This window comes from Emys orbicularis, chromosome 11 (assembly GCF_028017835.1).
Source record: "Emys orbicularis isolate rEmyOrb1 chromosome 11, rEmyOrb1.hap1, whole genome shotgun sequence".
NCBI classification, from domain to species: Eukaryota; Metazoa; Chordata; order Testudines; family Emydidae; genus Emys; species Emys orbicularis.
Window position 1 is genome coordinate 23,055,748 of NC_088693.1, and position 14,982 is coordinate 23,070,729.

Consider the following 14,982-nt stretch of genomic DNA (forward strand, 5'->3'; position numbering starts at 1 on the left):
TAAACTCAGGGTAAAGCCAAATGGCCAGAATGAATGTCTTTCTCCAGCTTGCCTCCTGCTTGATCTTTGGGTCAAGTAGGAGCCTCTCCTCAGATTTCATTTAGCCATTGCTTTGATTTCATGGTTCCATTGCAGTTTATCCAAGGAAGAACTCAAACCGTAAGGTAGCTAGGGGGATACCCATTCCCCTTAGTGTCATTATCAGCTGCCCCATTACCATATATGGTAGTTGAATGAGCAGAGCTGAAAGCTATTTTGGAGAAGGAGGCAGCACCAAATTCCATATCTTGTGTCCCAGAGCCTCTGAAGAGAAGGGATTTCCCCAAAGAGTTGTGATTAGCAGCTGCAGCTGCAGAGGGCAGGAAGCTATGACGTTTTTGTAGGCCAGGGAACCACTAAGCCTATTTGCAGCTAAAGCAAACCCTTAAGTATGTTTGAACTATTTCTGACCTCTGTTAGATAGCATATCACACACTACGACTTGGGTTCTCCATTACTGATCTTATATAGTTATTATTTTGACTTCAACATTTTGGAGCAAATAGGAATTTTAAGCACATTAGTATTTCAGGCTGGTGAAAAAAAGCAGTATATAACTATATTAATCATTTTAGGTATTTCCTATAATCTCTGAATTATACATTCAAGCCACCTAGTACATTTTGAAAAGGGCATACGTTGTAATATAATATTTTGGCACTCCACTATAAAGTATAAATCTGAGATACTATGTACATATGCACAGAGAACCCCCCCCAAAACATAGTATATGAAGTTAACAAACAGCAATCTAGAGATTCCCTTGATAGTGTTTGCATTTACTTAGCTTCATCAGCTAGTGAATACCACTGCACTGCACTGAGCAAATCATCCATAAAGTACAAAAATAATGAGGGTTTGTTTGCAATCATAAAATATTGAGAATCCCAATTTATTACTATATTTTAAATTTATCTCCATTGTACTGCAATGAGCTAACAGTTTAAACAAATTGGACTTATGGTATTGGTATCAAGGGCTCTATTATATTGATTACATTGGTAAATCTCTCAAGATGGGTTAAGTGGTGCATAGGCCTCGTACTAGCTGTCTGAACAGAATGAATTTCACCATTTGGGGTGAGTTGGGTCACCCTATAACTGGCGTAGTCCCCTGAGAATGCAGATTATCCCTGAATGATTACTGTTGCCAATGTCTTAAAATGACTCCCAGAATCAAACTCCATACCTTGGTCATCCTTGTAATACCAAATAACACAACAATGGTCATGAAAAATGGGTAACATTGCTGAGTGGAAGTAAGTTTGCAACAGAAAATAACTTTACTATAATATGCTGTATATCAGAAAAGTATGTACCAGAGGCTTTGACTAAAAAGGAAATGTAGTCACAGAAAACCTGATAGGCTATCTGTGCATCATTTGGTACATGTACTTCCTTCTTAATAGTTCACTACTAGGCTGCAAAAGCCCTGTCAAAATGTGCTTATACACACAGACATTATCACTTTGTAGGACGGCACTTTTATTATCAGGTTATTTTCCAGTACATTTGGCACAGTTAAGGTAAGTGTATTAACTTTATTTCCGAATAAAGAAAACAAAGTTGTACTGAATGCCTCAGCCATTGTCAGTGAGTTAAGAACTGACAGGAGGTCCAAGTATTCAACCCTGACTGGTGCACAGTTTTCCCCTGGGACATCTGTTCTGATCCTACAATGCATCTGACTGGCATGGATGTAGAATTACTTTCAATAAAGATTTTATTTCAAGCTTGGATGATTTCTCCCCAAATATCTTGTCACTAAGGCAAAGTATATAATGCAATACCTGTTGTTATTTCTTTTTTTTTTTACTTCTGCAAGTCAGCTTTTGCAGGGGGGAAGGAAAGTGTAAAATGCTCAGCTACGATCAGTGCATCATAAAAATCAAAATTTAATATGTCGACACTGATTAAAAGAAATGCAATATGAACAATCAGGAAACTACTGTGTAAAGCCAACCTAAAAGCCTGCAACTGTAAAGCAAAGAGATCTGTTAACTAATGATATCCTTAATGCCAGCACACTCAGTATAGCAAGCAATTGAACCATTCCCATAACACAGGGGTGGGCAAACTTTTTGGCCAGAGGGCCACATCTGGGAATAGAAATTGTATGGCAGGCCATGAATGCTCACAAAATTGGGGTTGGGGTGCGGAAGGGGGTGAGGGCTCCGGCTGGGGATGCGGGCTCTGGGGTGGGGCTGAGGATGAGGGGCTTGGGGTGCAGGAGAGTGCTCTGGGCTGGGAACAAGGGGTTCGGAGGGCGGGAGGGGGATCAGGGCTGGGGCACAGGGTTGGGGCACAGGAGGAGGCTCAGGGTGCAGGCTCCAGGTGGTGCTTACTTCAAGCGGCTCCCGGAAGCAGTGGCATGTCCCTTCTCCGGCTCCTATGTGGAGGCGCAGCCAGGCGGCTCTGCCCTGTCCACAGGTGCTGCCCCTGCAGCTCCCATTGGCCGTGGTTCCCACTGGGGCAGGGGCAGCGTGCAGAGTGGAGCCCCCTGGCTGCCCCTATACATAGGAGCCGGAGGGGGCCATGCTGCTGCTTCCGGGAGCCGCATGGAGCATCCCCCAACCCTACTCCCCGGCTGGAGCGCCGGAGCAGAGCAAGCCCCGACCCCACTCCCCAGCAGTAGCTCAAGGGCCGGATTAAAATGGATCCGGCCTGCGGGCTGTAGTTTGCCCACCCCTCCCATAACAGGTTACTTCTGAAGCTAAGACGTTCCATTTCCATGTGCCTGACTACGTATAGGAAACAGATATTAGCTAATTTTGGAATATTTACTGGTAGAGTGAATCAATGGAATATGCAGGTTTTGACCCACTAAATGCGGTTATAGGAATTTACATATTGGCTCAGACCAATAGTCCATCTAGTCTAGTGATCTGTATTTGACAGTAGCCAGTACCAGTTTTCAGAAAAGATGCAAGCCACTGCAATGGACAAGTAAAGAATAATGTATCCATAGAGGAAGTTTCTTTCTAACTCCAGGGTTTTAGTGGCTGTCCCCATAAGAATAAGGAAGTATAATCACATATACATTTTTATCCCTCTCATGTAATGGTAGAGTTTTCATTATCCAGATACATCTTTAATCTTTTCTTGAATTCTGCCAAAGTCTTGGTCACAATATCTTGTGTCAGCAAGTTCCATAGGTTAATTATGCATGTGCATAATTCTGTAGGTGAGCTATACTCTGCCTAGCTGAGAGATTACTTTTCTCCTTGTTTACTTTTGCTTACTCCTTGATTACTTTTCTCCACACTTTAGAAGAAGCTGTGATGCTCTTGACAACAATGCCCCCAGAGTAACAGTCTGTACTGGTGTAAATTTGTGTGGCTCCATTGCCTTCAGGGAATAGGGCAGGCATTACACCAGCTGAGGATCTATGTTTCAAAAGTGGAGCCATTTGTTTGTTCTAACTATTCTGATTGGCTTTGTTAATGTTCCATCATGTTGCTCTTTAGTCATATTATATTTTGCCCAGTCACTGCAAGAGTGGCAGAATCAGGCTGTTAAAATTAACTTTTTAATCTAATTTAAAATAAATAGTAAATAACATTGCCAAAATCAGTTTCTCCAAAAGCAGAGACGCCCTCCTCCCTCCAATATTTGAGTCAAGGTACAGGTTTCAGTAGCCATATAGGGCTGATGAAACAAAGTTGAACAGTTCTGATTCCATCTAATACACACTAGCCAACTCACTACAATATATAGTGAATTATCAATACTAAATAATTTCCTTTGGGAAAATGTAAACTGATTTACCTTTCTAGATTTTGGTGTATGTTTCAGTAAGAACACTTTCCCATTTTAATCAGTGTCACCAATCTGAAAGATTTACCTGTTTCTTAGTCACTCACACTAAGTACCCTTCCTAACAGATGGTTTGTTTGAAGGGGTTGTCACACCCACCATGATTCCCAAACTTCAAAATCAATAATCAGCCGGTGTTTGAAAACTGTAAGTTTACATAGAACTGGAGAGCTATGTTCCCTATACAGTAATGACCTTAACTGTATAGTTGTCCTGCAGTCAATTACATCGCTTCCAGCTTCCAGTTACCATGGCAACAGCCAAAGCACACATTTTAAAAAGTATTTTTGCTTATATAGCTGTCCTTGATATTAGAGTTTTCCAATCAGATACTTTACTGTTTTAATACATCACTAATTCTTTTCATTATTAATAATAATGAGGAGATCTGTATTTTCAATATGAGTTTCTTTTGGCTTGTGATCTTAAAGACTATAAAACATTCTTTGAATTAGCAATTCAACTGACTTTTTGGAGGAAAAAAAAAACCTAGCACAGCATAAGGCTCAACAATTTTTTTGACGAGGTTCCAACATCTGTAGCACTGGATTATAGATTGTTTCTAAAATAATCTTAAATGGATGGATCATTGCTCCTTCCATTTGGGCTTGACAAAAAGTAGCTCTGGCATTTCCTTTCCCTTTTTATGTTGTCGGCTGTATATCACGTTTTCTGCTCTTGCCAAAAATGAATTCTTGCCCATTTTACCTTTTTTTTTAATAAACTGAATTTCACTTCACAACTACAGGAGTAATTTACACTGTGGATATAATACAGCAACCATAATTTCATTGATAAATAATTTTTATTTTGAAAAAAAAAAAAGGTATAAAGCCACAAGTCATAATTATTTTCCTCAGATTGTATTGAATTAAATAGCATTTAAAATTGCCTTTCAAATAAGAATTACATTTTTCTCTAGGTCTAGTTTATATCAGACCATTTAAACAATTTATAATTGTTTATAACTCAGACCAGGCTGATAAGTAGTTCGTATTTTTGGTGATGATACTCACAAGTCAGCAATACAGCCACCATAATACAAAAAAGTTTCTACTTCAGATTTTATTATTCATTAATCTTACATTAGTGCCAAGAGGTCCATCTAAAATGAGTGCTGGCCATGCCATGTTCTGTACACAAACATAGTGAGAGACAGGCACTGCCCCAAAGCACATAAGAATGGCTATACTAGATCAGAACAATGGGCCAGCTAGTCCAGTATCCTGTCTTCTGACAGTTGCCAGTGCCAGATGCTTCAGAGGGAATGAATAGAACAGGACCGGACAATAATCCAGTGATTATTAATCCAGTCCAAGCTTCTGGCAGTCAGAGGTTTAGGGACACCCAGATCATGGGGTTGTGTCCCTAGCCATGTTGGGTAATAGCTATTGATGGGACTATCCTCCATGAACTTAGTTAATTCTGTTTTGAACCCGTTAATATTTTTGGCCTTCACAACATCCCCTGGCAATAAATTCCACGAGTTGACTGTGTGTTGCATGAAGCAGGATTTCCTTATGTTTGTTGTAAACCTGCTACCCCAGTTCTTGTGTTATGTGAAGGAGTAAATAACACTTCTCCATTTACTTTCTCCACACCATTCATGATTTTATAGACCTCTATTATATCCCTCTTCTTTGTCTGTTTTTTAAGATGAACAGACCCAGTCTTTTTAATCTCTCCTCAGATGGAAGATGTTCCATACCCATAGTCATTTCTGTTGCCCTTTTCTGTACCTTTTCCGATGCTAATATATCTTTTATGAATTGGGGTGACCAAAACTGCACACAGTATTTCAGGTGTGGGCGTACTATGGCTTTATAAAGTGGCATTATAACATTTTCTTTCTTATTATCTAGCCTTTTCCTAATGGTTCCCAACATTCTGTAGATTTCTTTTATTGCCGCTGCAGACTGAGTGGATATTCTCAGAGAACTATCCACAATGACTGAACTTACAATCTACAGAAGCAAGACAGACAAACCATGGGCAGGGAAAGAGAGATTCAGAGAGGTAAAGTGACTTACCCAAGGTCACACAGCAGGTCTGTGAGAGAGTTTGAAATAAAACTCAAGTTTCCTGACGTGTGGTCCAGTGCCCCTGTCCACCGGACCATAAGATTATGACACCACTAGTTATTTATGTAGGCCTCAAACGGATCTTTGTGTTCGGGGGATGTGGCCCAGGAAGAGCACAGGGAGTCATTCTGCCTTACAGAGACAGTATTCCTTCCTGGGCATTTGGATGCAGCACTTCTGCTACTACACACCTTAAGAGGTTGCAATATACTATCCCCTATGTGGTGGTCTGCAACTGCGGGCTGATGCCATTGGGGACTGAGCCAGGGAGGGAGCGGTACTTAAATATTCAGGGCTAGATAGACAAAAGAGACTGAGGCTCAGCATGGCAATGCATCCTACCGCCAAGTGGAATCCACAACCCCAAGTTAGGTACCCAGGCACCTATGCAATTCATGGGGAGAGTTAGGTGGCTAAGAATGGGATTCACAAAAGCTAGCACCCTGAGCAGGAAACCATCTAAGGTAGCCAATAGCAAATGCCGAGGAGAGGGGTGTGACCTAAGCCTCGCCTGTCAAAGAGACTTAGGCCCCTAAGTCCAGGTCAGAGAGAGATGCCTGTCACCACTCAGGATTCACAGCTGTGAACCCTCTCCTGAAGTCAGATGCCCAAGCCCTTTTTCCCCAAAAAGGGGGATGGGGTGTTTTACCCTTTATATTCTTTAGCCCAGTGGTTAGAGCACTCACTGAGGATGTGGGCGACCTGGGATCAGATTTCCCCTGCCTCCCCTGTCTGTGTTGAACATAGGTCTTCCTTATTACAGGTGAGTGTCTTAGCTTCAGGGTTATAGGGTACCCTGGGGTAGGGCACTTTTGAAGCTGTTCCACTTTGTATGACTAATTAAATATTCATTGGGCCAGAGAAAAAGTAAGAATGACTTTAAAACCCAGTGGTTAGGACACTGCTCTGGGGTTTGAAAGACCCAAGTTCATCTCTCTGTCCAGTGAATTGTTAAGTATTTTATACCATACAGAATAGCTTCAATAGTAGAAGTTCAAAGAGCCCTTCCTATTATATCCTATAGCCCAGTGGTTAGGATACTTGCTTCCCCTGAGGGAAACCTGTCTTCAAGTTGCTGCTCCACATTGGTCAGAGGCTGGGATATGCTGGGTAAGTGGTCTAACCACTGGACAAAAGTTATAAGGGGAGTTCTAGCTCCGTCTCCATCCACACTTGTTGGTGCAAGGTCCAATCTGGTAGGCGGCCTCTGAACATACCTACCGGATTGGGCCCACAGGGAAGAAGGCAGGGCAATGCCTAGTTTAGGGATCCCACTAGGGCTTAGATGTGAGCTAGGCACCCCGCCATCAGAACTTAGCTGGAAGTGCACATGCTCAGTAGGCACCCTGGGGACTATATTAATGGAAATGTAGGCACCAAAGGAATTTAGGTGCTTACAGGATTACCATGGGTTTTGAAGATTTAGGCACCTAAGTAGCAGTTAGGTGCCCAAATCCCTTTTGTGGATCTAGCCCTGAGTTACCTCTCCCAACAACCTACATGTCTATTTAAAGCCCATTGCAAATCAGTGAAAGTCTTTCCAGTGGCTACATTGGGCTTTGGATTAGGCCATAAAGCCCAGGTCCTCAAAAGTATTTGATATCAATTGGAGTTAGGTGCTTAAATACCTTTAAGTGGCTGGGCTTGTGGTCTTCTTCTCTCTTCATGCCATTGTCTTCTCCCTACCATTCTTTCCTCCCAGCCAACTAGATATTTTCTTCAACCCCATTCCTACCTCAGCCCAACTCTCTCTCTCTTCAAATAACTACTCAGTTTCCTTTCTACCTCAAACTTTTTCTCTCCGAACACCATTGGTGATAGTCACATCACGTGGTGATGCCTCATCACTTACCCCTCGCCCGACACTCATCCTCCCATTCATCCCCCCCAGCTCCTCGGCCTGCCCACCACATTTAGCCTCTGTCATTCCACACAACTCACGCACTTCAGTCACCTCACCACCATTGACCCACACTCCACTTATTTGCTGTCACTCTCTGACCCCCTCCCCACCTCATTTATCCTCTCATTCACTCCCTCTTCACTGCTCCACTTCCTATCTCACTGCCTCTCAGTCCAGCCAAAATCATCGTCCTTGCCCATGACTTGGAATGTGTTACTCCCTGCTCAAATCTCTACCCTGGCTACCACTAACCTGTCAAAGCACATGTAAAATTCTTGTCCTTGCTATAGAGACTCTGCACATCTCTATCCCTGCCTAGAACTCTGCTCTTGATTCTTCTCACACCCTACCTCACCCCTTTGCTCCCACAAGGATGGCAGCCTGCCAGAATGGTGCAAAGTAGCCTCCTTAAGGCCAAGGATCTGGCTCTGGCTTTTCATGGCTTACAGCAACAAACAATGTTGGCACTTAAGAAATAATAATTGGCTTAGAAATTTACTAGTTTAGAAGCCAGTATTGTAGCTTGTTCCTTCATGTGAACATTAGCGTTTAGCTTTGCATATTTGGGGGATGATTTCATATTTTAATAATAGGCATAATCTCACTCGATAACCACAGTAAGCGCTAGAATGCTAACCTCTCAAAATATACATCATAGACATATTGCACATGACTTTTTCCTGGGTGAAATGGATCCTCATATCTTTGCCAATATAATGTTGTGTACGCTGAGCTTGCAAAGATTACTTATGCATGTAATTTTTATCATATGAGAAGTCCAGATGAAGTCATTGAGACTATTCATGTGCTTAAAGTTAAGCACATGAACAAATAAATCTTTGTGGGATCAGGGCCTTATTAATCACCTGACAACTGCTTGAGTGGTATTAGGAAAAAATGTTTGTAGCAATAAATAACTAGGATAAAATGTATGACAGTGATCAGATGCTCACACTTACTCAATTGGCACCAAAGCTATTAACAAGTAGTTTTTCTTCCTAACTTCTGAGACATTCTGAACCCCTCCCTGAGAAGAACAATGCTATGTTAACATTGCCATAGTGGAAAATATAATGTATTCTTTTTTCATTTATAATAAAGATGTTATATTTTAAGAAACTAATAAGATGTTCTGATTAGTGCCATATGGAGAGTGCTTTGTGTAATGGACACCACAGCTACACATATGAGACAGAACTACAGTAATGCTTCCTATTTATACATGCGAAAAACCCTAAATGAGTGTTTGTGTTTAGGGAATGTGGTAAACTACAAGATTGGCAGGGTTCCACTACAAAATAGTCTTCACTGCATGACCCACCCACTAACAGGAGAGAAATCTTTCTCTAAGGGATGGAATAGATGATGTCTCATGCAGCTTTTGCCACCGTTAGTATAGCTTACTGTAGCTTCTGCAAAAAGTATTTAGAAACAGAAGAATTTGTGCTTTTTTAATTTTTAGTATTTTTAAAAGATACGTCTGATGAAGAAGGAAAGAGAGAGAATAGTACTTTTTCTCCAAAACGTTCACTCTGATTCTTAAGTCACTTCTCCTTTCAGAATGACAAAAAGTCTTAAAACGACTCTGTTGTAAAGTGTTCATAAATGAAAAGCAGATCAGTGCATATTTAAGTTTTGAAGGTACCTTTAGTCTGCATTCATGGGTAGGGGCTGACTATAATTTATTCTATTAAAAATGCATATATTAGACTCTTTCCACTCCACTACATTTTACATATTTTTAAAGAAAACAGATTTCTATTCACTGGGGTTCTCCAGGAAAGAATATCTGACATGTTGGAGTTTTGCTTTCATAAGGACTGTTCCAAAGCCCACTGAAGTCAATTGGAGTCTTTCCATTAACCTCATTAGGCTTTGGGGCTGACCCCTAGTGTAAGTTACAGTTCTTACGTAGTTCTTTAAAAGACTATTCCACTCTCTGACTAGGCAGTATTTTTCAAGATTATAGGCCAAGTCCCCAAGTGGTGTAAATCCATTGAGTGATGTGGAACTACGCTAATTTGCATCATGTGAGGATCTGGCCCAGTGGGCCAAATGTTCAGAAATGGTGACCTAAACTTTATCCACTAAATCTATGTTGTTCTTAAATCAGACTTCTTGATCCTTAAAGTCTTCTCTGTAGGGATGCATGATTATCAACATTTAATATTAATATTGTAGCCAACAGCTTCATAAATTATATGGAAAACCAATATGTCTAATGCTGTAATCCTGAGCATTATTTTCCAAAGTCTTTAATTAAGATGGAGGGTCTTATTTTCTTTTAGGAAGCCTTATGTCAGGATAGACATGTCACACAGACTGATATATTTTACCCTTCTTCTCAAAGTATCTTTTCATTCCTGCACCCCTTAGGTAACTGGGTTGAGATTGGCAGAAGTGGCAAAGTTTCATGTGGTCTTTCATTTAATTTTTCCATGCACACCAACACTGCACCAGTACAGGAACTTGTGCTAACAGAAGTAGCTAGGTTCCTTCCAGGAGGCCCCCCCCCCCCAACAAATCTGACTGTCTCCCAAGCCTCAGGGCCTGATATTCATTCCCAGTGTCTAAATGCACATAATGGGATAGTGTGCATCCAGCCATGAGTGCACACAAACAAAAAATAAAGGGACTACATAAAGTAGTTGTGTAATTGTGCACTCCTACCCGAGTACTGAAATTCAGGCCCTAGATCTCAACCCAATAAAGGTCTTGCTGTCTACATATAAATTTGCTTTCCATCATTTGTCATGTTGCCAGAAGTTATCAACTCCTGTTCTCGCCCCACTTTTTTTTGGGGGGGGGGATAATTTAACCAAATAAACATTACTGATAGGAGAATCAATAAAATGTGTTTCTCTGCTTCAAATGCAACAGTGCCTCCTTTGACATCCCTCATCTTTAACCAATTCCTTCCTTTTGTCAACAGGATAGCAGCCAAGGAATCCGTGAATCTTATGACAACACAAAGCTTAGGAATTGTATTTGGACCAACACTCCTTAGACCTGAAAAGGAGACAGGGAACATGGCAGTACACATGCTGTACCAAAACCAGATAGTTGAACTTATGTTAAGTGAGTACAATAAGATCTTCAGCTCTGAGGAAGACTGACAGACAGGGCCTGTTATTGAAAATGTTCACATCTGTCTTGATGTCTAATATTTTTACATTTCTGTAAACATATTTCTGAAATATTTCTTTTTCTTTCAAGTGACAGATGCCTCATTTTGTGAAAACTTAATGATGATTTTGTGTTTAATTTTCAAACATTGGAATAAAAAATACTGTCAACATTTGCTATATGTATTCTACATTAACCCTTTGAGAGTTTCATTCTGCTAAAACTCCAGGGCTCATTTTTCATCCCATTATTTTCAAGATGGGTATATCGAATATGGTCAAAAACATAGGAAGTGCTGCTTACCAGCATATACAATGGCACAACAAGATAAACAGTAATGCAGGTTAATGGTTTTAAAAATATATTAAAAGCAATTAAATTGAAACAGACATATTTCATCATTCATAACCAATTTTTGGTGTAAATATAACATACCTTTTCCCTTTGATGTACAGTGAAAGTTATGGAAACATGTTGAATAGTAATTTTTCCCCTAGCAAAAGTGACAGTTCAAAACAGTTTCCAATGAATATGTTTAAAGAGAGAGAAAGAGAGCAAACTGCACTTATTGCAGTATTATAAACATTCTGTCTAAAAAATTAAACACAAAATTAAAGCCTAGACATTTTGTCCTTAAATGCTGTACATGAAATTTAGAAATTGCATGACTGCTCATTTTTAATGTAACATCCATTTTGATTCTTCATCACATTGTACATCTTCCCGCTTTCCCTAGCTATGTCATGTTATGTAGAATTTTTATTATGCTCCTGAGGATGCTTTATTGGTGAACTACATTAAATTCATCTAGAAAGAACTTTAAAAAAGCCTTTTTATATGCCCTTAGGATTACTTGGCTAGACTTGAATCAATTTATGCATTTGATGGTTAGTTTCAGTTGTCATGGATAAACAAAAGGGTAACTGTCTAGAATATATCAAATATTGTTTTATTTTGAAATGTATGTTTCCAGCTATAAACATCTTCTACCCTGTTTTGTAAAAGTATTCTGCTGATAAAATGTACACTTATGTTTGACAGCTTTTTAATCAAGTTCAAAGAGAATAAATAAAACTAATCCAGTGTGGTAAAGAGTCTGTCTGGTTATCGATTTTTCATAAAATGAAAAATAAACCATGTAAATAAAATGTGTGAAACAAAGATCTAGAAGCAAATATTTAAAGCAATTAAAGACCCCAAAACACAGGATTAATGCATAGATCTGCTGTTCATGAGAGATATGTCTCAAGTATCACCCCTAACAGGTCAGGAATTATGCTGGCTTTGTTCAACAGCATTTTACAAAATACCAAGTTGTTAAGCAGAAGAGGTTGCTCCTTAGAGTGATCATCTATGAGAATAAATGTATAATGATGGTGCTGCATCATTAAATAAGCACAGCAACATACCAGGTACTCTTTTATAGGACTGGAAGAATGATGGTCAGAAACTCAGTGTATTCCTTAATAAACACCATTCACATTACAGCCCCATGGGTGTTCACACTCACTGAAGTAATTCCCAGTATTGTCAGCAGTGAAATGTTCATATGTTACTTGGAGCCTGTAAGAGTCAGAAGAAGTTATTCTTAAAAATACAAACAAAAAGCTTTCCCTGGAGCATAGAGGTTTCCCTTAACTGTGTGGATGTGAAGTCTGCACAAGCCTCAATTTGGTGATTCCTGACTTAAAAAGGTAGCACTGTAATGTCTGCAGCGCTATCTGTGTAACTACTCATCTGGGTCCCAACCCTTTAGTATCTGAATGGGGCAGAGTCTGTCCCTTCCTCTTAGACCTTGCCGTGGATCGAAGCAAGGATGCCTTTGTAATCAATGCACTCATATGTGACATTGCACAAGATTCCATTTTTATCCCCCATCCCATTTAACAACCACATGAATCCACTGGGGGAAATTATTGACTCAAATGCCAACCACACTCAAACACTCAGCTCCATAGCCCCATGCCTACTTGAGAGCAGCTCCTCAGGATGAAAAGCTGCTGTCGCTGAAACCAGCAAGACAGAGATAACAGTGGAAAGAGTTGGAAGTCATGACGACAACTCTGACTTCACCCTCTACTGAAGGAGTTTGTTCTCAATTAATCAAGTAAGTTCACAGCTTTGTGGTCCTAAAAGGACTCCTGGATAGATATGGCTACAGCTTCCAAAACACCTTCTTCATCAGTGGCTGGCCAGGAGGCTGGAGCAAATACTGTCATCTTATAATCTGGCCACAATGATCCAGGTCTTCATGTCCTCCAGGCTGGATTACAAATCACTGGGCCTATTTCTCCACTGCTTTGCTCCTTGGGCTGTCATTTAACACTGTGTAAATGGATACAAAGCCCCTCTGATTTGGCAGCATGTGAGATCCACTTTTCACTAACCTTTACTATGACTAAGTAACTACACAAGGTACAAGGAAGTGGCGAACTGGGGATGGTTTTCCAATGCAGCAGCCTGGCCCCTGAATGACCCTGATCACTAGAAGCACAACACTGGTCTCTGTGCCGCACACTGGCTATCAGGTCACGTACAAGATCTCGATTCTGATCTTTTAGACCAGGGGTCAGCAACATTTCAGAAGTGGTGTGCCGGGTCGTCATTTATTCACTCTAATTTAAGGTTTCGCGTGCCAGTAATACATTTTAACGTTTTTAGAAGGTCTCTTTCTATAAGTCTATAATATATAACTAAACTATTGTTGTATGTAAAGTAAATAAGGTTTTTAAAATGTTTAAGAAGCTTCATTTAAAATTAAATTAAAATGCAGAGCCCCCCAGACCGGTGGCCAGGACCCGGGCAGTGTGAGTGCCACTGAAAATCAGCTCGTGTGCCGCCTTCGACACGCGTGCCATAGGTTGCCTACCCCTGTTTTAGACCCTGAGCGAGATGCTATCTACAGACCACTCTCTCTCAGACCACAGACTTCCCCAGGTCTGACTCAAGAGTCAAATTCATGCCTGACAGAGCTTTTTCTGCAGCTGGCCAAAGAGTATGAAACTCTTTCTTCCAGAATGAGCCCATCCACAGAAAAAGGCAGTCAAAAGAACAAGCAGGAGAGTATAATCAGCAGTGTCAAAAGCATCAAAGAAGTGAAGAAGGATAAAGAGCAGAGGCCTTAATATTTCTCCAGGAAGGCTTAGTCAACAGGATTTTTTCTGTACAGAGCATCCTGGGATAGCAAGGCAGCCAAACGCAGCAGCTTTTGTACTGTGACTTCCATGGCTGACAGAAAGATCAGAGAACCCAAGTAAATTTCTAAGAATGAAGATCATGAGTGTCTTTTTTTCCTTTTATAAATACATTTTGTCATTTGTTGTTAAATTTCCTATTAAACTAGCTGCAGAGCAGGCAACATATTCCAGCTGGTCTATATGGGCATTCCATGCTTCAGCAAAGCCAAAGATTCCTTCACAAGAGATATCCTGTTCATTCCAAGGCACTCAGAGGGTTAAGTTTATCAGTTAGTCCACAGCCTATAGACCCTGGGTCATTTACTACATGCCCCCAATTCACCACAAGAGCAGCTGCATCCTGTGCAGACCCTTGTCACAGTAGGCCCCATCGCCGCCCCCACAGGCCCAGCTCCTCACCACTCTGTTAGTGTATCCCGTCAGTCTATTCCGCCTCTTCCTTTTTGCCTGGACAGGAGCAGGAGCAGCACTGAAAGCAAGGGAGAGACAGTCTCCCTGCCCTCAGTTAGTGTAACTGGAACCACTGTGCCCTCCCCCCGCCCGCAACCAGAAAGAGCAGCTGCTCAGCTCTGCAGCCACAGGTTGGAGCTGCCAAATGGTAGAAAGTGTCTACTGAGCATGTGCAAATTGAGATTTTCAGATGCCCATAACGTAGCCAAATTTGGTGGATTTTTCACGGGATGGCAAAAGGCACATCAATGACAACAAGGTATATCTCAAGTCCCTTCTCCAAAGTATGATACGTGCTAACACTTCTCAGTGAACCATGTAAGAACTTTTAAACATGAACAAAACAACATATTTTCCCCTAGCCTCATTCA

At 40.8% G+C, this 14,982-nt stretch overlaps 1 protein-coding gene across 1 annotated transcript in view; it reads left to right on the forward strand.

The window, feature by feature from the left end:
* Window positions 1-10,954, forward strand: part of ARHGAP15 (Rho GTPase activating protein 15) — a 464,546-nt gene extending 453,592 nt beyond the window's left edge. The window contains exon 14 of the mRNA XM_065413739.1: window positions 10,771-10,954. Coding sequence (XP_065269811.1) covers window positions 10,771-10,954 — 184 coding nt within the window. The remainder of the gene's footprint in view (window positions 1-10,770) is intronic.
* The last annotated feature ends 4,028 nt before the right edge of the window (window positions 10,955-14,982 follow it).